Raw genomic sequence first — 20,744 nt, 5'->3', positions numbered from 1 at the left:
TTCATGTTTACAAAATTGCATAGCACTGGACAAATGTAAAGTTTAGCATTAATGCTAAATGTACCCAAATACACACAGTTGCACCTCGCTAGCTGGCTAATAGTGTTTGAGGCTAAACATCGCTAATGCGCTCTATCAGTTAAACAGCATTAAACTGGTTAGTAATGTTAACTGGGGCTTTAAAATCCCAGTTTCATCCCTAAGCTTACTTATTAGCCACATTAGCCTCATAGCTCCAGTGCAAAACAGAGAAGCAAACTTCAGACATGTGTTGGCTGAATTGCTACATTTTTGAGTAGGAGCAAAATGAATTGTTTTGCCTGACCCACTGCCTTTAAAATCAACCTGAATTGAGTCAGTGTTGTCTCTAGATGTAGGTCAGGTCAGACTTGTGAGGATGTATCTGTAGATTTGGCAAGTTGGCATGTATCAAAGAGTGCGGTTCTACTTTATTTTGGGGGTGGAGAAGCATTCTTAAGATGAAAGAGAGCTTATGGCTTTGGGATGACAGTGGGTGGGTGGGGGGGAGGCTAGGCCAGCCTGTAATTTGGGTGAGTGCTGTATGCTCTGCCTTCTCCACAACCGCTAGTCCAGCAGCCTTACATAGCAGCTCAGAACTGAAGAGCCTGTATGCCAGGATGAGCTGAGGTAAAGCAGAGAGATGTGGAGAAACCACTTGAGGGAAAAAGAAAATGAAGTTGAGGACTTTGGGCAAGTCCATTACCGAATCATGCGCTGCCTTTATTTCTTCCACAAGGCCACCGCTCCCTTTGGTATAAATAGAAGTCCTGTAGGGCTAAAAATAGCCACTTGCGCAAGGCTATTAATAGCTAAGCCCGCTGAACTTTATACTGTCAGAAGCTTTTGGCCATAAGGCGTGAGTAATAGCTACTGGGGAAAAGAAAAAGACCTCTGTTCCTGGTTCCTCTCCCTCCCTCTCCCGCTCTCTCACTCTCTCTCACTCTCTCTCCCTAGCTCCAGCCTGCAGTCGTTCAGTCAAGTTTCATTCAGCGTTCAGCCACTCATGAAGACTGCTATTGTGCTTCGGGGCCAGCGTCTGCGTACACACTTTTTCCACCAGTTTTTGGAGCGACTGTTGGAACACACTGCGAGCCATTGTCTGCTCCACACCACTATGGGTTTGGTGCACAACAGCACTTTATTATTATCAAAGTTCACCCCCTCCCTGCTTTGCCATATAATCCTCTCACAGCTTTTTCCCCAAAGTGAACACCCTTCAAATAAATAAAGAAGGAGAACATAACCCCCTTCACCCGAAAGTGCTGAGTGGTTTGTGTCATGAACACATGAATCATAGTTGACCAATACTCTTAAAAATAAAGGTGCCAAAAGGGTTGCATTGGAAGAACTACCTTTGGTTCCCTAAACCAGGGTTTCTCAACCACTGGGCTACCACAAGTGGGCTGCAAAGCACCCTTTGGCCAACACTGAGGGGGGGCAGTGGTTCATAGTTGGCCGGTGATGGCATTGTCATATAAATCTGTGCTGAAATAAATGTCTTAACAATGAAAAAAAAAATATATCGAATTATTTAAAATGGTAAACAATTTTGATAGCCCTGCAACAACAGTGCACAAAGGCAGCTTAGTCCATTTTTTGCCCTTTTTCTCTAGAAACAAAAGACCCCCCCCCTCCCTGGTACAGTGACTGGTGTAAGAAACTGTGTTGCAGAAATATTCCACTTAATTTGCCACCATTCTGCCTGATTTCTGTTCTAAAACATGTTTATGTTGGCCTAATCTGTTGACTGATACACATCGCATATTGCAGGGTACACATGCAAACATAGATGCGTTAAAAATTGTTTTCCTGTGGGCCTTCATGCTTTCTAGTGATAAACAGGTCTTGAGGTAGAAAAATGTGAGAACCCTTGGCCTAAAGTATCTTTCAACGGATTGTTCTTTATCCCTTTAAACTTTCCAGACTTACTACATACTAAGGCTTATTATTCAGTGACTCCAGGGACTTCAATTTAAACTGATTGAGCTACTCTTATAGAAGTGTGTAACAAAACTTTGGGTCCACTGGTAGGCCCTGGCCCTTTAAGGGGTTAAAGCAATACTCCAGCGTTTTTTACCTAATCTCTATTTGCTGCATCGGTAGCATACAGTCACTTACCACGAACAATAATTTAGACGCTTATCCCTGTATTTACAAAAGGACAGAAAACCCATTGATTCAGCACACTGCCCATTCACTTCTATTATGAGAGTGTTTTGAGTCCTTAAGTACAGGGAAAAGCATCCAAATTATTGTGGTAATTGACCGTGTGGTACAGATGCTGCAGATAGAAACTAGGTTGGAAAAAGCTAGAGTATTCCTTTAAAGAACCATGCACTGAAAGGTTCTTTAGGGAACCACAGTTCTACTTTTATAAGGGCACTCCAGTCAAACACCTACAGTTTAGTGTGTTATCCGTGGTGTTATGCAGGGTTCTGTAATAGCCTTGTCAGTTTGACAGTCTTTGTTCATCAATGTTCTCTCACTATGCTGTGCATCCCTGTGGGGCCAACCAATCCTTCCTGCTTGCCTAGCTACTAATCTATAGGCTAATGAATACATCCAAGCTAGCATTAGTGTAACTCTTATCTCAGACTTTGAACAAACTTGTAAAGAAAACAGAGAAGTCATTTGAGTATTCTCTCTATTGTTATGATGGTTTGAAGACAGTTACTACAAATGTATGGTTGCACTGAGATATTCGGCTATCCACCAGTAACGTTAGCTACTTTTGGCATTCACCAGCTAAAAATAATAATAAAAACATTTCAAAACTATGCCTTCAACATCCACCTGGAAGTTTTAGATTCCTTCAATCCTCAAGATACATAATGAAATGGATTTTTCTAGTCTTAAACCAGATAATCTTACTCTTGAGACTACTGCACTGCTGCTGTAGGATGTGAACAAGCATGTTTACAACAGATGTCCAGCTGTAGCAATGTTTTTTTTCTTTTATTTCAGTCAAAGTGTTTGTTTAAGAGTGAAGGCCAAACATCTGTTGAAGTCTGTATTTGAAAACAGACTGTGGGTCCATGTGATGACAAGTTGGTAAACATGTTTTCTAATAAAAAAATAAATAAAATAAAAAATCTAAATTTGTCTAAGGTAATTAAAATCTTCTAACTGACCTTATGTATACTGTGCTTTCTGGGAAAAACCAACAAGAAAGTTTTGTATTGTTTAGGACCTCTTAACATGCTTCCTTAACAGTTGCTATGACACATAATGTTTGTAATGCTTCCCAATAAATGACTGCATGAAGTTTTTCTGAGTGCTTCTAGGTTATTGTTCTATGTCCCAATTTAATATTCCACAGAAACAGATAACATTCTACATGTACTCATTTCCTGCATGTGTCTCCAGTCACATCCTTCTTCTGGCAGCTCTGCAGTGCCATATGAACTCCATCTCCTCTTGGTCTAGAACACTCACTCCACATCTGCAGTAAACCAGTAATTGGTATGTTTAATTAAGCATGAGCTACTGGTTTATGGTGGTGAGATAAAGCGCTGGAGCTGTGTTGATTAAAGGCATCACATGGTGCTCTGCAAAATGGGAGCATTCAGAACGGAGCGGCTTTTACAGCCCTCTTGATTTGGTTGAGGGACGCAGGACGGCACCAGTACCATAAAACCCTCCGCTTCTGTCGCGGCCTCAAAATTTGTCCGAGGTGGCCGGGCTGTAAAAGGGCCCATTCTGTGGGTGGGAACGGGCCTCCGTGCGCATGAGCCGAAGACGCGGCGCTGCTGCCAGACTCCGTGTACCTGCTGACCTCAGCGAGGGAGTCAGGCTGGGGCGCAGAAATAGCAGCAGGCTGGGTGGCACACAGTCATTACAGATCACACACAGATCAAGGCTTTATGTGCAGGAAGAGAGGTGTGGGGGGGGGGATTATCCGGGGCCAGGCAGAACGTGTCTATGTCTGCGTCTGTGTGTGTGAAGAAAGCATGAACTGCTCAGTTTTTTTAGGGCCTGATCTCCGTCTCTCCACCCATCCCTCTATCCCTCTGTGCTTGCATAGCCACATAGTCCAGCTCTAGTTTCCAGCATTTAGAAAATAGCCCTATTGCAATTTAGAGTTCTGTGTATAAATATATATTTATACACAGGCTCAATTATATATAAATGGACTGTAGCTAATTCTAATCAGCAAGCAAAACTTGCTGACTTGATTCACACCAGCAACAAAATTCCAGTAATATATTTGGCCCTGGTTATAGATAGCTTGGGATTTTGTTGCTGGTACACACTTAAAAAAGATGTTTCTCCAAGGGTTCTTTAGTTAAGGCAATGGTTCTTTTTAGAACCATGAGTTCTATATAAAACCATTTGCATGCTTAGATGGTTCTTTGCATGGTGAAATGGTTCTTCAGAATGATGGAGAATGTGTTGTATATGGTTCTGTATAGAACCTTTTTGAAAATGGTTCTATATAGCAGCAAAAAAGGTTCTGCTATTGTTACAAGCTTGACATACAGAACCATTTTCAGAAAGATTCGATATCAAACCATTTCACTATGCAGAGAACCATTTAAGCATGCAAATGGTTCTAAATAGAACCATTGTGTTTATTAAAGAGCCTTTAAAGAACCACCTTTTTAAACGGGTATGTATATATAAACCCCGTCTCCACTTTATTATTATAGATTTTATCTTGAATCTACACTCACTGTCCATTTTATCACTGTCCATTACTATACAGGTTGTATTCTGCATAATTTGTTAGCCTCCCTATTCCCCCACAGGACCACCACTGAGTAGGTATTACTATAATGGCCAATACATATGTACAAGTTCCATATAAAACCATTTGATGCGCAAATGGTTCTTTGCATGGTGAAATGGTTCTTTAGATTGATGGAGAATGTGTAGTATATGGTTCTAGTTAGAACCCTTTTTGAAAATGGTTCTATATAGTACCAAAAAAGGTTCTGCTTGACCTTGTAACAATAGCAGAACACTTTTTGGTACTATATAGAAAAGGTTAACCCTCTGAGCGATCCAGTTCACCATGCAAAATAACCATTTAGCATAAAGTGGTTCTAAACATAACTGAACACTGAAGAACCCTTGAAGAACCATCTTTTCAGAGTGTGTAGGCGACAGTAAACGCCAGTGCTCATTATCACAATGAGAGAACAGACAGGTGTGATTCGTGTGTGACAGAAAGCTCTCTCTCTCTCTCTCTCTCTCTCTCTCTCTCTCTCTCTCTCTCTCTCTCTCTCCCTCTCTGAGGAAGTGAGTTGTTCCGCATTCCTCGCGTACCTTCTGTGTAACTGCCAGCGAACAGTCGTGCTGCTTCCGCTGGTCCATTTCGAGACAAGCAGCCCAGCCCGTGTTAGGCGTCTTTGAAAAGGCAGTTCGTTGTGTTCAGACTTCTCACTCCCCACTGGAACCTCCGAGAAGCGCTCAGATTTGCCCATATTTGGTCAATGACGTTTCCGGAGATACCGATGCGTAATCAGTGATAGGCTACGTAAGTAGAGTGGAATACATAATTAGCTCGGGGGATGCCCACAAACACTCTCTCACTCAGAGACGCACATGTTATGCTCAGTGGAGAAAATAGGCATGGAATAATTTTATATTGGGTGAATATTGCTGATTTGGGTTTTGATACCATAAATGTTGCGCTTGATTTGGCGTGACTGTAGCCTACACTCTGGAGTGAATCAGTTATGCAGTACCAGCTCAAGTTAAAGTGCAGTGGAGTCGAGTTTAACACATGAGGGAAATACATGCATGATCACTGACGTTCAGTGACATAAAACCCCACATTTTCCATTTTCTACCTATTAAGTAATCAGTTACAAGTTGAGGGATTTGAAGTTTCTCATTTGTTGATAGTGACATTCAGCACTTGTATTGACACACACACATTGATATATATATAGCACATCTACTTAAATTTGCCTATTGAATGCATTTGCATATAACATGAGTGATATTCATATATTTCATATCCAAAATCTGTTATCATTGTCGCTAATTTCCACAATCGCTGTAGCCATTTCAGCAGCTGTAAACTCTTCACTCTCCAATGTTGACTGAATAAAGAATAAAGGATTTTTAATGTGATGGGTCAGTCCTTGGTGATTTTCTGAATGTCCATTGGTCAGTTTCCAATCATAATGTAGATGGACACACAATCTACCAGTCGACCCTCTTCACGGCCTCATAACTCCAGATGTGATTGACTTATCATCTTGTTATAAGATGGAATGGAAAAGGCAGACTCCACAGATTCAGGAAATGTTTGAACCATATTTCTGTACTGTGTTATCACTAAGACAAACATATATAGAAAGGCTGAATTTGACATGCACTGGTGTGCTCGTGGACCCCAGAGGGGTAGTCATATCGTCGCTGTCATATTAAAACCATGACTTCTTTTTTGACATCATTTGACCAAGGCACCTGCCCTTTACACTATGTGAACATCTCACAATGGATGGACCAGTAGAAACTGTCCAAATGAGGAGTTAAAAACTTTTTACATTAGCTTACATTAAAAGTTAAGAAGGCTTCTCCTGTGAAGTTTTCATTTTGGAGATACATGGGCTGAATCTCAAATAGCTCCCGACTCCCTTGCACTACATAAGTCACAAAAGTATGGCTTTTACAATTAGATGGTGCACTAAATGTCAAATACAGTAATGTGCAGGCTATGGTGGAATCCCAAATGTATCTCTTTGGCATCTAAATCTGTTTTTAATTGTTGAATTCATCATTTCACGACTTATGCAGTGCAAGAGACTAGGAATCCATTTGAGATCCAACCACAATGTATAATATAGTATAGAGCACTAAACTGTGACCACACCTCATGTAAAATGTTTGCATCTCAAATACATAATGATAAGTATGAGGGGCATTGTGAACCAATAATAACCTTCACTTCATTCACTGGCACCCACATCAAAACTTCTTGTAAAGGTTGGGATGAGAGCAGCAAGCTTCCCGGAGCTCTCAGTATGACCTATATACTCATTCCTAACCATCTGATCTAGATTTTGATATGTTTATGCACCACAGAGAAGACTTGGTCAGATGTAATAGTACATATTTCTATAACTGGTAATCTAAGCTGGTGTGAGAAATGCTGTTCGACCTGTTTAAGCAATAGAGAGTTTACATTTTGAGGTAGATACAGTTTCTATGTTGTTCATGGTGTTGAACTGGCCTTTTGATTAGTTTGTTTTTTTATTAGTTTTTGATTGTTTATATCATTGAGGGACCAGAAACGGTATTTGTTATGTAGTTAAAATCTAGTTATGTACAATATATAAGAATATCTCCACTAATTTGCTTCAATCTCAAATACATGATATTAAGTGTGGTAAAACATTGTTTGCTGCTGCTAACCTTGAGTTCTGTGTTGACTGGGTAGGTGCTCCCACCAAAGCAAAGGTTCTAGTAAAGGTCAGGATGAGACCTGCATGTTTGCCTGAGTTTTCAGTATGACCTATATACCCATTTTATTCTCAACCATCTGATCCAAATATCAATATCGAGAGCACTTGGTTAGATGCAAGATGAGCTCATCTGAGAGAACTCTAATTGGATCACTTAGAGTGGATTGCTTGCCAAAGTAAACAGTACATGAATGACCTCAAGTCCCTGTTCCCTCAGCGCAGTGTTGCAACTGACAGCGGGGATATGACGCAGATTCCAGTAGATGAGGATGTGAAGACTCTCCCTCAGCAAACTGAGAATATTATGTGCCTTAACTTATGTTTGCCTAATCTATCCCTTAGGTAGTGAGAGCCTGAATAATGTGAGGTTTTACCCCAAGTACCCCATATAAACACACTTGAGTCAAGATATTCCATTTCCAGACAATAATTTATTGAAACAGCATTAGTTTGAACACACACATATATTACTCTGTTTAAGTTATGAGCAATAAGTTACAGACTAAGGGAAAAGTCCATTCATAGTTTCCTTGCATTCAGTGAGTCCAACAGACATGATCATGTCTTGTAACACTGGCCTCCCTCTTGCAGTCACACAAAGCAGTTGCAGTCCACAGCTGGCTCTAAGTCCAAAACACATGAGCGATTTGTCGCGTGCACATTTCTCTCACAAGAGTTCAGTCCCACGAGTCAGCGAGTGCCCTACAAAGACACACAGCAGACCCGCTTCTACAGTCGTGCCACGCCGTTTCTCGGTTTTCTTTCCTCGGCGAAACCGAGCACCCCCGCGTGCGGCTCCTCCACCACGGCGCGCGCTCGCTCCACCACGGCCTTTCCTCCCCCTCCTTTTCCTCCTCCACCACTACCTCCCTCACGCGGAGGACGGAATCAGGGCTGCAGAGTGGAGCGCACTTTTCCTCCCTCTCTCTCTCGTCAGCCTCGTCGCCGTTGGCTGATGCAGAGCGGTGACCAAAAACACAAAAAGCCCCCCTTTTGCATTCTCGGGTTTGCAATGGCGGTTGATCGCTCATTTCTTTTGAAATCTTCCTTTTCCCACGCGCCGACCGGTCAGCTTTCAGCGCTCGCGCAGAGACAGGCACGGCACCCACTGGTTCCTGCAGCGGCTCTCGTCGCAGTAGTTGCCCACCTCCTGGAGCGCCTGGCACTTGAGAGGCTGGCATTGAGGGTTCTGTAAGAAAAAGGAACGACATTAAGTCAACCTGTTCTTGTAACTGGTCGCATCATATTGAAAGTGTATGCAAATAGCGGCTAAAGGCTAACAGCTAGCGCATAAGCTCAGGCGGGGGAGTCCTGCATGATTCACCGGGCTAAGAGCTAGAACATGCGAAAGGTTACTGCTATTACGTGTATTACGGTATGCAATGCTAAGGGGGCCAAGCACTTCTCGCCTGTTACAGTTAAGCAGTTCAGCTTCAAATATCGCCAATAAACAAAGGTGAAAGTCGATGCTTACAGTCACTAAGATGCAGTGGAAGTCTCTAGGCTCGCCGTTGTTGTTGCTATTGCTGCTGCTGCCGCCGGTGCTGCCGCTCACGTCCACGGCACTTGGCTCGCCCAGGACCTGCGCGAGGCGCCGCAAGCCGGACACGCGCAGGATATTGATGTCGTTCTCGCAGCAGAAAGCCTGCAGCAGCGTGAAGTGGATCTGCAGCGCGATATCGTCCTCGTCCTCTTCGTCAGTGGCCAGCACGCACAATACCACGCTGTCTGGATCCCTGAGAGGGAGAAAAGACAAGGCGAATTAAGTTTTGCGCCCATAGTGCACGCTCTGGAAATGGCATGAAAAAGGATGGGTTGCTCAAACAAGGTTTTAGGTGAGTATACTTACACATTCATTAGCTTTGCAGACTCGTAAACCCCCACGGTCAGGCAGTCTTGTCTCTGTGCTGCAACCAGCAGCTCTTCTAAAGCTTGGCTCACGGTCTCCATTCTAGAAGAAAAATGCAAACTCGATAAGCAACTTGCATCTGGCTTTAGGCACTGAGTACAATGATACTCGGGATGGGTGGCTGTTTCTAATGCATGCAATCGCCTACAAAATACTTAGCGAACTCAAAGTAACTTACTTTTGGTCAGCCATATCGCATCCAACGACTTCTTCCAGAGTCATGATGTGTGGAGATAATAATCCAAACGTCTCAAGAAGGACTCCAAAATCACAAAATCCAGTACGAACGTGTGGACGAAAAGGCAAGATAGATAGTAATCCAAACGCGTCTCCTTTGCGCTCGAGTTTATCCTGTTCGTTAGTCTCGTTCCTTGTGCTCGACAAGCGTCTTCTGCCGGGTATCAGCGAAACTCAGCGTTTATATCTGGTCTGGATGACGAGGCGTGGCCCGTTTCCACGCGCTTCTCCTATTGGCTATAAGGCGTCAGCAAACCACTCCGACTCTCCGGCTATTGGCTGTTTGTAGAGACTCCTGTTTAGAGCCCACGTGGGCAGATTGTCCCCCCCCCATCTCGGTGTCTGGTTGTTTATGCCACTATAGAGTCCCGTGGAATTTCCTAAGTTTCTCTTCTACACGGAGTGCAGGCATTGCTGAAAATCGAAAACATCGCATCATGCAAATTATTTTATTTTATTATATTTTAAGACATGATTCTATGTATTCTTATCATGCATATTATGTACTGGATCAGAAATTAATATGTAGGTCTATTCTGCATGTACATAGTTTTGAGATGCCTTCATGTGAGCCATATCGAATGAATACGATATAAATAATGGAATGAAACGGTACAGATCACTTTTGCATAAGATTGTAAGATTTGGGGTTACATTAAAAAAAGAGCTCCTCATGAAATAGCATGTTGAATAAAGAGCAAGTTGCTGAGATTTGACTGTTCATTTCAAACTAAAGTGTCGTTTGGGTGCCACATTCATTACAGGGTTATTGGCTGTACAGTCACTTTGCACGAAGCTCCGAGTGTCTGGACGGCGCGCAGAGGCTCTAGAAGGTGGTGGAGTTTATCCTTGTTACCTGGAACTTTCATCACTCGCTGTTCTGGTTCCAGCAGCTCTAATTATAGGCGCCTGCTCCCGATGTTGATGTTGCAGGTTGTTGTTGTTGTGCTCTCCGTCTGACCCCACGTAAACACACTCGGGAAGGTCAGTTTATTAATGAGGACGGCGTCTTTTACAAGCTTAATTAATTATGCAGAATGAGGCTGCTTAATAAAAGTCCCCGACTAACAAACCTAAGAGTCCTTTGCGTGTACTTTGGCACTGATGTGCATCAGTCGGATTAATTTGTGCATCAAATTGTAACAACCTTATACTTTATAAGCGCAAGTGTACTTTGAGTTTCATGAAATCAAATCACAAACTCCTGACGCCCCCTAGTGGATGCCACATGTTGCTTTGCATATATATCATTATAGGAAAAAAATCATAAAAGCCATGAGAAGTTTCTGGTGGTGTCCAATGGCGAGTAATGGTATTTTGTGTCTTCCTGATGGGTTGATATTACAGTGTAAAAGGCTTCAACAGGCGTTCTGGGACTAATTCCAGATGCATTGGATGGTTTCCTATTGGGACCTAAATGTGTGCAGGAAATTAGTAGTCTCTAATGTTAAGCAATTCCCATTAGAAAGCAAAACCATCAGGGTTAAATACTGATTATCCCTTTTCAGAAGGGAATACTATTCGAAATATAAATAAATAAATAAATAAATACACACTAAGAGTAATGCCTATCTAGGCTATGAGTGTTGTTTTCCAAGAATTAGTCAGCGTTTCTAATAAAGCATAGAGATTTCTGGTCAGATAGTGCCACCAGGCGGCAACAGAAATATTACACCAAAACACGAATGTAATCAGATATATATAATTTTGGTCAGAAAAAATATGCTTAATGTCTTGAAATGAAATGATCGAGCTCAGTGCGGGTTTTCCGTGCGTAGGCTATTCTGAATTTGTATTGTGAACGTTTCTTGTTCGTATGAAACCGCAGGGAATGTGCTGTCGGCCTGACCCCACATAAACATGGCCTTGCTGCAGACTGCCTTCTACACGTGCAGGTCAAGAGGATTACACAAGTGAGCAATGGCCATCTCACAACACTAAGGTCAGGAAGCTAGTTGGAAAAATAGGCCAAGACTGGGATGGTAGTCCCACTATTGTCCGCTATGAGACCCCCTGTAGTACCTATTCATCTGGAATCCACACCATTAGACCCCTCTAGAGGCTGTCTAGAGCTTCAACGTGACACCTCAGCACGCCCCTGAAAAACACTTAGCTCTGAAGTGGCTCTGTTAGGTTTGATTAATGACTTAGCAGGGATGGAAATGACTGGGCTCTTCTCATAAAATAAGCTATTTTTGAAGAAATAATAATAATAATAATTATTATTATTATTATTATTATTATTATTATTGTTGTTGTTGTTGTTGTTGTTGTTGTTATTATTATTATTATCCCCTCAGGCGTTTATGATGATTCATGGTAACTTTTAGCAAGGCCGTTTTGTTCGCGAGCGTTTATGACGTAGCCCAGTAGGCGCAAGTGTTCAATTGTGACGTGTGCACATTTAAAATGAACGTTCGAATGAGCTTCAGCTGGGCTCGTGCGGCGACGCAGGGAGGCCCGCCGGTGGGAGGCTCCAGGTTGGCAAAGTTAGCAGTGGCTGTTTCGACAGCAGTAATATTTTGCCCTGTTGTAATTTTGGCCTCTTTTGTCTGTTCCTCAGCCGAAAAGCTGTATTATGTCTGAAGAAGCTCTCTGTCCGCAGTATGTCTTCACCCACTTTTACGGACATCTTCCACTGCGAGGACGGTGCTCACTCGAAAGACCTGTTCTCATACACTGACGATGGACTGAATGATAGTTTGGACGGGTAAGATTTAAGCTGTTATGAAACAGCACTGGTGATTTTAATGGATTCAAACTGCAATCCCTGCTGAAAAATCCAGCATGAATTCCAGTCTGGTCTGGTCTGGTCTGGTGCTGGTTTAGCTGGTCACCCCGCACCGTCATGTTGGTTGACTAGCATACTAACACAACATACGCTGGTTTGTGCTGGTGATCAGCCATGCTGGTTGTTCTAGCAGAAATGGCTTAGTTTTATGAAGGTTTGGTTGTTTTTTGACATAATTTGAAAAAAAATTACTTGCCCTTCATGTTGTGTCAATTTCATGAGGAATGAACCTACATAAATGGTCCAAACTTACTCTGAAATAAATATTTCTCCATTTATCTCCATTAAAAGTTAATGTTTTTCCTTTGCCTGTAAAGTTACCTTTTTGGAGATACAGGTTTACAAGGTTTTGTTCTGGCAGCAGCGATTATGCTAGTCATTATGCTAGCCTGTTTTCAAGCTACAAATAAATGTTGATTTCCAGAAGTTCGACAGAGCTGACTGACGTGTTTGAAGAAGAAGGATGTGAGGTTGAGGCCTGGACTCCACCACCAAGTGAACTGAGGCAGAAAATAGCTGCCCAGCTTGAGCACTACCTTTCTGATGAGAACCTGGAGAGCGATGCCTTCCTGCTAAAACACATCCAAAGGAACAAGATGGGTTATGTGAGCCTGAAGTTGATGACCTCGTTCAAAAAGGTCAGTCTAAATATATCATTTTAAGAGTAAAAAATAAGTCTTAAGTACAGCAAGGTGTTATCCATATTTTGATATGCTGATCAAGGGACATAATGTTGGACTGTCTTTTGCTAGATCAGAGAGCTCACGCGTGACTGGCGCACAACGCTGGCTGCAGCGCGTACCTCTCAGCAGCTTGAAGTGAATGAGGTGGGCACCAAGGTGCGACGGAGAACCCCTGTTCCTGACTGGCTGCTGTGCATCCCTACGACTAAACTGCTGTTGGCATGGAACTTCCTGGACAACACCAGTTCTGCAGAGGTAGAAGATGGTGGGTCATCTGGAGCAGAGCAGCAGCAGGGCTTCATGGAGACCACCATGTCTGTGTTCGGTTCATATGGCACAATCACTTCCCTTCGCATCCTTCGCCCAGGTAAGGAGATACCGTCTGGGCTCAAACGCTATGCCAAGAAGCACACTGAGCTTGGGCGCAAACTGTGTGCGGTAGTGGAGTACGAGTATTTGGATGGAGCTCGCAAAGCCTATGAAGCCCTCAAAGCCGGGGAACAGCTGCATGGAGGGAAGAGCATTCGAGTGGTTCTCCTTGGTAGCCGTGGCACACGGAAGCCAGGGACTAGTCAGAGCCGCACAGAAGAGGAGTCGGAGGAGGGCATTGAGAACGATGGTTCCAAAAAGCCAAATCGGAAAGTCAAGAGGAATCCTTACACTCTGGAAGATTCAGCTCTTTACAGCTCCTCTGAGTCAGACTTCGCCCCAGCCTCACCACGACCTAACCGGAGAGTCTCCCGCCCACAGGCCATGTACGGCAGCCCCTTGGCCATCCCTCGGGTGTCTACCTTCCGTTGTGATCCTTACAGGAACCCTCTGAGCAGTCCCGTTATGAGCCCTCTCCTGCCCCGCAAGCTATTCCCTGGAGGCCATGCCACCTCCCCTCTGGCCACACCAGTGTTGAGCAGCACTCCTACCTCATCCATCAGTTCAATTTGCAAGAGAAGCAAATCCTCAGGGGATTACTCCCAGGACAGCGCAGGGTATGTGGGGAGCCCGTGGGTCCAGCGGCGTAAAAATGCTGCCCAAGCCTTCCATCCAGAGAAAAGCTGGCCCATGTCACCCAGTCAGATGAATAGGCCGCTTGGAGTGCTAGTTGTGCGCCAGCCAATGGGACCTGATGGCACCAAAGGCTTCCACAACTGCATTGGGAGAGGAAAGGTGCTGCTGCCACAGTGATGCATTGATTTGCTGTAGTTGGCTTGTGGATCTATGATCTGTAATGCAAAGCACTTTTCTTTTTCTTTTATTTAATGTTTCACTACCGACCCCAGCATCCATTGCTTAAGCTAAAATGAAGAATCTGTTCCTTTATCCTGTGAACAAATATTTTGTATCTGATGAATAAATAAATAAAGATGACCATGTAATCAATATGGTGATGTTTGGACTTTCTTTGTATGTTGGTGCTGCCACCATGGCTAGTCAAAGTTTTGTATTACTGGAGTGTTTGTAAATGCAGAATGTGCATTGAAGCATTCTTACTCTTTTTCCTTTCTTTTTTTTTTGTTTAAAATATCACTGTCATACCAAAAACTATATATCTAAAGGGTCCCTTAACATTGTTTACATCTCTTCTTCTTTTCTCTTAAAGAGTTACTATTTTTTTTTTTCCTTCATTGCTTTGACAGCAATGATGCAAGATGTTAAAGTTGAAAATACCTCCACCAATAAGTTGCATTAGCTCTAGGGACACAATGATATGGGAATTGTGTCCCAGTGCCAATCTTTGATATTTTTCATGTGCAGAGGCTGATCCATACACATTTATAAAATGTAAAAATTGGGACTACATCTACCTGGATTGGTATTACAGAGAAATATAACATTTCTAGGGGGTTACAAGTGCTGTAAAATGAATTAAAATGCAGGCATTTTAGCATAGTAGCTTAGCATTGCCTGAATGTTCTGCCCTTCTGAAGAACAATAAATACATCAGGCATCAATCAAACCTAAACATCTATCCAATGACAATATTTTTGAGCAATTCTGATATTAATGTGCATCTCTACATGCCTCATCAAGGCCAGACTAACACAGATTTGCATTCTGGAAGCTGAACAGGGTGTAAAACAATACAAAGAAAGTTTATGTAAATGAACGTATGGATAGTTTTCCAAAGTCTTAATAAAAAGTGGAAGTAAACAAACAATTACCAACATTTAACTATCCTCCAGAGTATGTTTCATCAAATAAATTAAGTTTTATTTTTTTATGGTATGTTGTTTAGTACTTGTCCTCAGTTTAATTTTACACTGATAAATATTTGTGTGGATGTTTTTAATAATTGAATTTCATAAACTAAAATGTGTGGGGAATTTAACTGATTGGCAAGAGAAAAAATCTGATTTATTTTTGAAGGTCTTAAAGTAAAACGTAATTGAGTAAAAGTGCAGCTATTCAATTTTAACAATACTTGAGTAAAGTGCAAATCTTCTGAAATAATGCTTAATTATAATAAGTACAATAACAGTTCCACCACTGAAACTGAAGGTACTTAACATTTTGAAAAATGTACTTTTCACCTCTGAACAGAAAATTGTAATACTAAACATCAGTCATCACAAAATCAGTCATCACAGAATAACAAAATAGTTTATTAGATATAATCAGAATAAATAGTTCCATAGACCAACTGACCATGTTTTTGAGGCACCAATTAACTCTGTAGAAAATAAAAGGTAGCATACGTACACTCTTATACTGGGCAATAACAAGACACACATGCCCTGATAACACAAGTACTGTGCCATGATGCAATAGCACATTTTACCTTTGCATAAAACCAAGAAGATATTGAACAGATTTTTTTTTCTAGTTGTAATGTTCAAAATAGGACGATTGAGACACTATCAGAATATGTGCAACAGTTACCAACTTGAATGAGTCTTTCTGAAGGACTAATGCAACAAACAATCCAAAAGTCTGACCAGATGACCATAATCACTGCTTTTTCCAAATGATACCCACGGACACACAAAAAGTATATTGAAACTTGCATAGACTTGATTTCAAAAGTACTAAATTAAATATGCAACCGAAAATAAAACTGATTTTGCGACTGAGAAATCACTGCCACACCCAGGCATACAGGACTTACGTGTCCTGTTTTGACATCAAAGGAAGAGAAATAATATCGCAATTACACAAAGCTGCAGGGACGGGATCATTATTTGCAATCAGATTTCTTTCCAGACAGCATTATGGTTTACCTTCATCACATCACAAACTGGCAGATAGACTGACGTGGCCCAGTAACAGTAACCTTTGATATTTATACTAAAACTGTAACCATTTATCTGATATTTACTTGACCTGATCAATGATGTATTAATGAAAAGAATAAGCGCAAAAGGGGTTACTGAATGAAACGGCTGATGAGACACCAAGGGGTGCTCATTCAAGACCACGGAGCTGCAGCTTCAAATGCTGTTGCCCTTCCCGGGGCCACTTCAGTTGTACCTTTGAGCAAGGCACTTGGAGCAATGCTCTCACTTATTTCCAACCCAGTCTCTATCTGCTGCATCTGTAGCATGCAGCTGATTGTCATGGACAATTCTGACGCGTAACAGCAAAATAAATGAAAAGGAGAAAAAACGTATATACCATGGAAACCAATGGGGCACATGCCCCATTAGCTTCTGTTATATGGCCATTTTTGACACAAGCGCTTTTTACCAGGTTTGCGGCTGTGTGCCCCAGGAGTGTGGAACATCTGGCGGACTGTGAAAGCTGTTTTAGCCCAGGAGTAGTCCAGAAAGCTCTGGTCCCCCTGAAAATAGTGGTCTGGGGTCAACTTAAGCAGTGTATGTCGAGTTAATTTTGTCGTTATTCCCTGTTTTGAGTTTTGTAATGGTGGGGAAGGGGATGGAAAGCGGTGAAAATTTTGTAAAAAAGGCTCGTCTCGTGCTGCCCAACGTCTAAAAATCTTTGGCTCCTTGTTTGCAGGTCCCTGCATGAGAACATGCCACACATCCAGTAACGGCTGCTCATCATGTTGTTAGCTGACTCATGAATCATGACGGAAATAAAAAATACGAGCCTATTGTCAGTTGCCATCCCTGGACAAACCTGCTAACTACCATTTTGCAAAAAAATAGGCACATGAATGTGACGTATGGAATTGAGCAATCAAGCCACGGTTCAGAACAAACTCTGTTATAGTAAAGCCTGTGATTATTAAACCCTTGCCCCAGAATCAGTCCCAGGAGCTGACTCAAACATTCAGGACAAGTGTGAAAATCCCTTATGTGTGTTAATACAACAGGTTTTGTTTGTTTTAAGTGCAGGGAAACGTCAAAATTGTTGTCTGTGGTGATCGATTTCACGCTACAGACGTGGCAGACACAGACAAGGTTGAAAACACTGGAATATTCCTTTCTGAGGAGCAAAATGGGCTCCCTAAGCTTCCTTCTTTTTTTAGCAAATTATGGCAGCCTAGCAAAGAAAAAAGACTTTAAAGGCCTTTAAAGTTTTGCTGGGCGAACCTTACATCAAAATTTAAAAATACGTTGACTTTTCCAGTAAAACTATATGAAATAAAAGTAAATGGGCTGTGATGCATCCATTCAGAAAATAAAACTTTACATCACTTTGCACATAGTTCTAGGCCATCTTGGTTAATCACGTTCTCTCAGCACAGCTCTGTTAACAGCTCTGATAATGGCATGGGAACAGCTTGCTGAATCACATTCATGCTACTGTAATGAAGGGTAGATGTACAGTATGGATACACTGCTGTATGGAAAATATATACCGAATCAAATGCAGGCTAACCCTCAGCATACCCAGTCTTTCTCCTTGTCCAACACCCAAAGCTGTGAAAACATAAAAGTTCCATTCTTCTTTTCATACTGTAGTTCCAAAGACTACGCCATCCAGCTCCTGATCATCCACATCATCCTCGCTGAGTGAAAAGTCTTTGTGATTGGAGAGACCACTAGGGCTGCAGTTGGACTCTCCATCAGTAAGTGATGTGTCTGCTGTAGGCTTGCACAAGTCAACGATGGGCCCCATTCTTTCCGCCTCTGCCATTTGGGCCAACATGCTGTCTAATAAGGGACGGCTTTTACAGATGTTGTCCAGCAGCTGACAGCGGTGCTGCAACTGGCCGATTAAGGAATCCTTCTCCTTGACCATATGCTGGAGTTTCTGAATAGATTCCTCTGATTGACAAAGCTTTTCATGGAAGTAGGAAATCTCTCTTGAAAAAGAGGAAAACACACAATTAGGCACCTTGGTCAAATGAAGGGGAACATGAGAATGCAGATGAGCAGAGTCAAATTCATTGAAGGGGGAAAAAATCAAGCACATTGACAAGGGATGCGGCAACATAGAAATTGCGGACTGATGCCGATTTTCCGATATTTTTCATGCACGTATCTGCCGATGCAGACACATTCATAAAATATATAAATTGGAGCTAGAGCCATCTGGATTAGTGTTACAGACAAATGTAACATACCTCTACAAGGTTACAGAGGCATCAAAATGAATAAAATGCAGACAATTTAGTATATTACCCCAGCGTTATGTACACATTCTGTTCTTCTGCATTGCAATAAACATGTCATCAAATATCGGTCAAATCTAAACATCTGTCCGATGCCACTTCTGTTTAAAGGGAAATATCTGCTGATACCAGTAACATTCCAATATCATTGTGAATCACTAATGTTGACCACACATACCAACCACACTGGTTGTGCACTGTATACCAGCATTCATACAGAGATATGCAAAAGCTACTGCTCTATCATATCCTGCACAATGTGCTCAAGATCATAACTCAAGTCCTGGAGGGCCACAGGCCTGCCAGGATTACACCCTAAAACTCTGAATTCAGCTCATTAAGCCCTTCATAATCAGCTGATGAGTTAAATAGGGCGGAATGCTAAACTCTGCAGTGCTGTGGTCATCAATATCCTTTCTTTTACCTGTCCTTGTTCTCTGTTATTTCTTGCGTAGCAGCCCTCAGCTGTTCATCTTTCCGAATCAGGCTCTCCGCTTGCTCCCTCACCGTCTTCTCTGCTGCCTCCAGTTTTTGCTCAAGGTCCGCGACTCGCCTGTGCAAAGCAGCCAAATGCGCATTCGCCTCCCTGATCTGCACCGGCGATGGAGACGACATGTCACAGAACCTGCCGAGCAGTATTTAGAAACCCAGAAGGCAGTCGATTAATAATTATTACTACTTTGCCTGGCCGCGGGGAGGCTGTACGTCATTTCTGCTGCTCTTGGGGCTGACAGACAGCTAGCAGGGTTAACTAAGTATCTCTCAACATATATTCCATTACGTCGACGCAGCTTACCCTCCTGGTCCCGATTTCCAGCCTGCAGTTAACGTTAGCTGAGTCACGGGCGCGGGGAAAAGCTGAATTTACCTCCGTTTCATTGACAGGAACTTCAGCTAGCGTAGCTAGCTAGCCTGCTAGCTAGCTAACTAGCTCAATTTTTAGCCTTTCCCAGCCTCGCCTTTAAGCACTGAGCCCACCAACCTACCCAGGAAGGCTTCGACTGCTCTCTAGCCACAACTCTTAGGCACGAAAAGGCGATTCTAACATGATTAATGAAATTTCCCCGCTACAATCTGTGCACAAATAACTGCCCTGTTTCTGTTCACCCCGCTGACGTGTTCAGGTCGCTACGGCTCCTTGGCAACAAGCGAGCAACCTGTGGCTACTGCGGCCCGGAAGTGAAGCTCCACAGAGCCGAGCAAAGTCACACAGATACAACATGACTTTGGAAAAAAAATGTGTGAAGTAAAACGAACACAGTGATAATAAATAAGATATTTTATGATGAATAACGCGCTAATATTAAGTTTTAATGCGTTATTTTCTATAGTTTAATCACAATTACTCCCTAATAAATCCCTTAAGAAAGATGCAAAGAAAAAATGTTGGGTTAACTGAGCAGGTTAACATTGTTCAAATAAGAGCAGTTTATTTAGTTTGGAGAGCATTTTTTTTCTTTTGAAGTGAAAATGTAAACTTAGACCTGGCAAGTTCCCCCAGACAAGGGACCCAAAAGACCCCCTGTAGCATACTGCTGTGGAAATATTATTTGCATTTTTGTATTTTATTTTATTTCATTATTAATTTATAAAATGTATTTTATGAAAAGTCTGTTTTCTTGTTTCTCTCCTTATTTATCCTGAATGTCACTTTTTTTCTTTTAATACCCGGTAAAACCCTTTGAACTGAATGAAAGATGCTATATGCATTATTATTATTATTATTATTATTATTATTATTATTATTATTGAGTTTTCAATAGAAAGACACAAACGTGTTTACTGGAGTTAGCATTACATGCTAGCTACAGCGATCGTTAGCTAGAAGTAGCCAACATTTTTAGTCATTTTGATAGAGAAGAGTTGTGAGTTTTGCTGTTGTGAGTTTTGCTGAGTTACATCCACACCTAACCTGTTTTGTAAGGTGCACTATTTTTTATCCAAATTAAAACTGACATGAGGACCCAGGACATACTAATGGTTTACTTCAAATTATTTTCATAAATGAATAATTCATTTTAATCTATAATTTGTAACAAGGTTAAACTTTCAAAATGACCTACAATATCAGCTTTCTAATAATAGAATGACCCTGTTTGGTGCTCTATAGAACCATTTTCAAAAAGGTATAGAACCTTATACAACACATTCTCCATCAATCTGAAGAACG

The 20,744-nt window shown here is 42.0% G+C and overlaps 3 protein-coding genes across 5 annotated transcripts; 1 reads left to right on the top strand and 2 right to left on the bottom strand.

The window, feature by feature from the left end:
* Positions 1-7,850: 7,850 nt before the first annotated feature.
* gadd45ba (growth arrest and DNA-damage-inducible, beta a) lies at positions 7,851-9,776 on the bottom strand. Of its 3 annotated transcripts, XM_036586410.1 has the most exons (4): positions 9,527-9,767; positions 9,289-9,390; positions 8,914-9,175; positions 7,851-8,628 (listed from the first exon to the last, which is right to left on the bottom strand). In XM_036586410.1, the coding sequence occupies exons 1-4, from the start codon at positions 9,568-9,570 to the stop codon at positions 8,515-8,517; spliced, it is 522 nt and encodes a 173-aa protein (XP_036442303.1). In that variant the 5' UTR covers positions 9,571-9,767; the 3' UTR covers positions 7,851-8,514. The 3 variants fall into 3 exon arrangements, with proteins under 3 accessions (XP_036442303.1, XP_036442302.1, XP_036442301.1); XM_036586409.1 differs by having other exon boundaries at positions 7,851-9,175; positions 9,523-9,776; XM_036586408.1 differs by having other exon boundaries at positions 7,851-9,175; positions 9,527-9,769.
* Positions 9,777-12,006: 2,230 nt separating this feature from the next.
* On the top strand, positions 12,007-14,492 carry larp6b (La ribonucleoprotein 6, translational regulator b). Its single transcript, XM_036586406.1, has 4 exons — positions 12,007-12,065; positions 12,149-12,295; positions 12,801-13,014; positions 13,129-14,492. The coding sequence occupies exons 1-4, from the start codon at positions 12,007-12,009 to the stop codon at positions 14,239-14,241; spliced, it is 1,533 nt and encodes a 510-aa protein (XP_036442299.1). The 3' UTR covers positions 14,242-14,492.
* A 1,146-nt stretch (positions 14,493-15,638) lies between these two features.
* vmac (vimentin type intermediate filament associated coiled-coil protein) lies at positions 15,639-19,732 on the bottom strand. Its single transcript, XM_036587075.1, has 3 exons — positions 19,371-19,732; positions 18,999-19,199; positions 15,639-18,265 (listed from the first exon to the last, which is right to left on the bottom strand). The coding sequence occupies exons 2-3, from the start codon at positions 19,187-19,189 to the stop codon at positions 17,911-17,913; spliced, it is 546 nt and encodes a 181-aa protein (XP_036442968.1). The 5' UTR covers positions 19,190-19,199; positions 19,371-19,732; the 3' UTR covers positions 15,639-17,910.
* Between the last annotated feature and the right edge of the window lie 1,012 nt (positions 19,733-20,744).

This window comes from Colossoma macropomum, unplaced genomic scaffold, assembly GCF_904425465.1.
Source record: "Colossoma macropomum unplaced genomic scaffold, Colossoma_macropomum, whole genome shotgun sequence".
Taxonomy (NCBI): domain Eukaryota; kingdom Metazoa; phylum Chordata; class Actinopteri; order Characiformes; family Serrasalmidae; genus Colossoma; species Colossoma macropomum.
The sequence above is the reverse complement of the archived record's forward strand: the minus strand, read 5'-3'. Positions and strand labels throughout refer to the sequence as shown.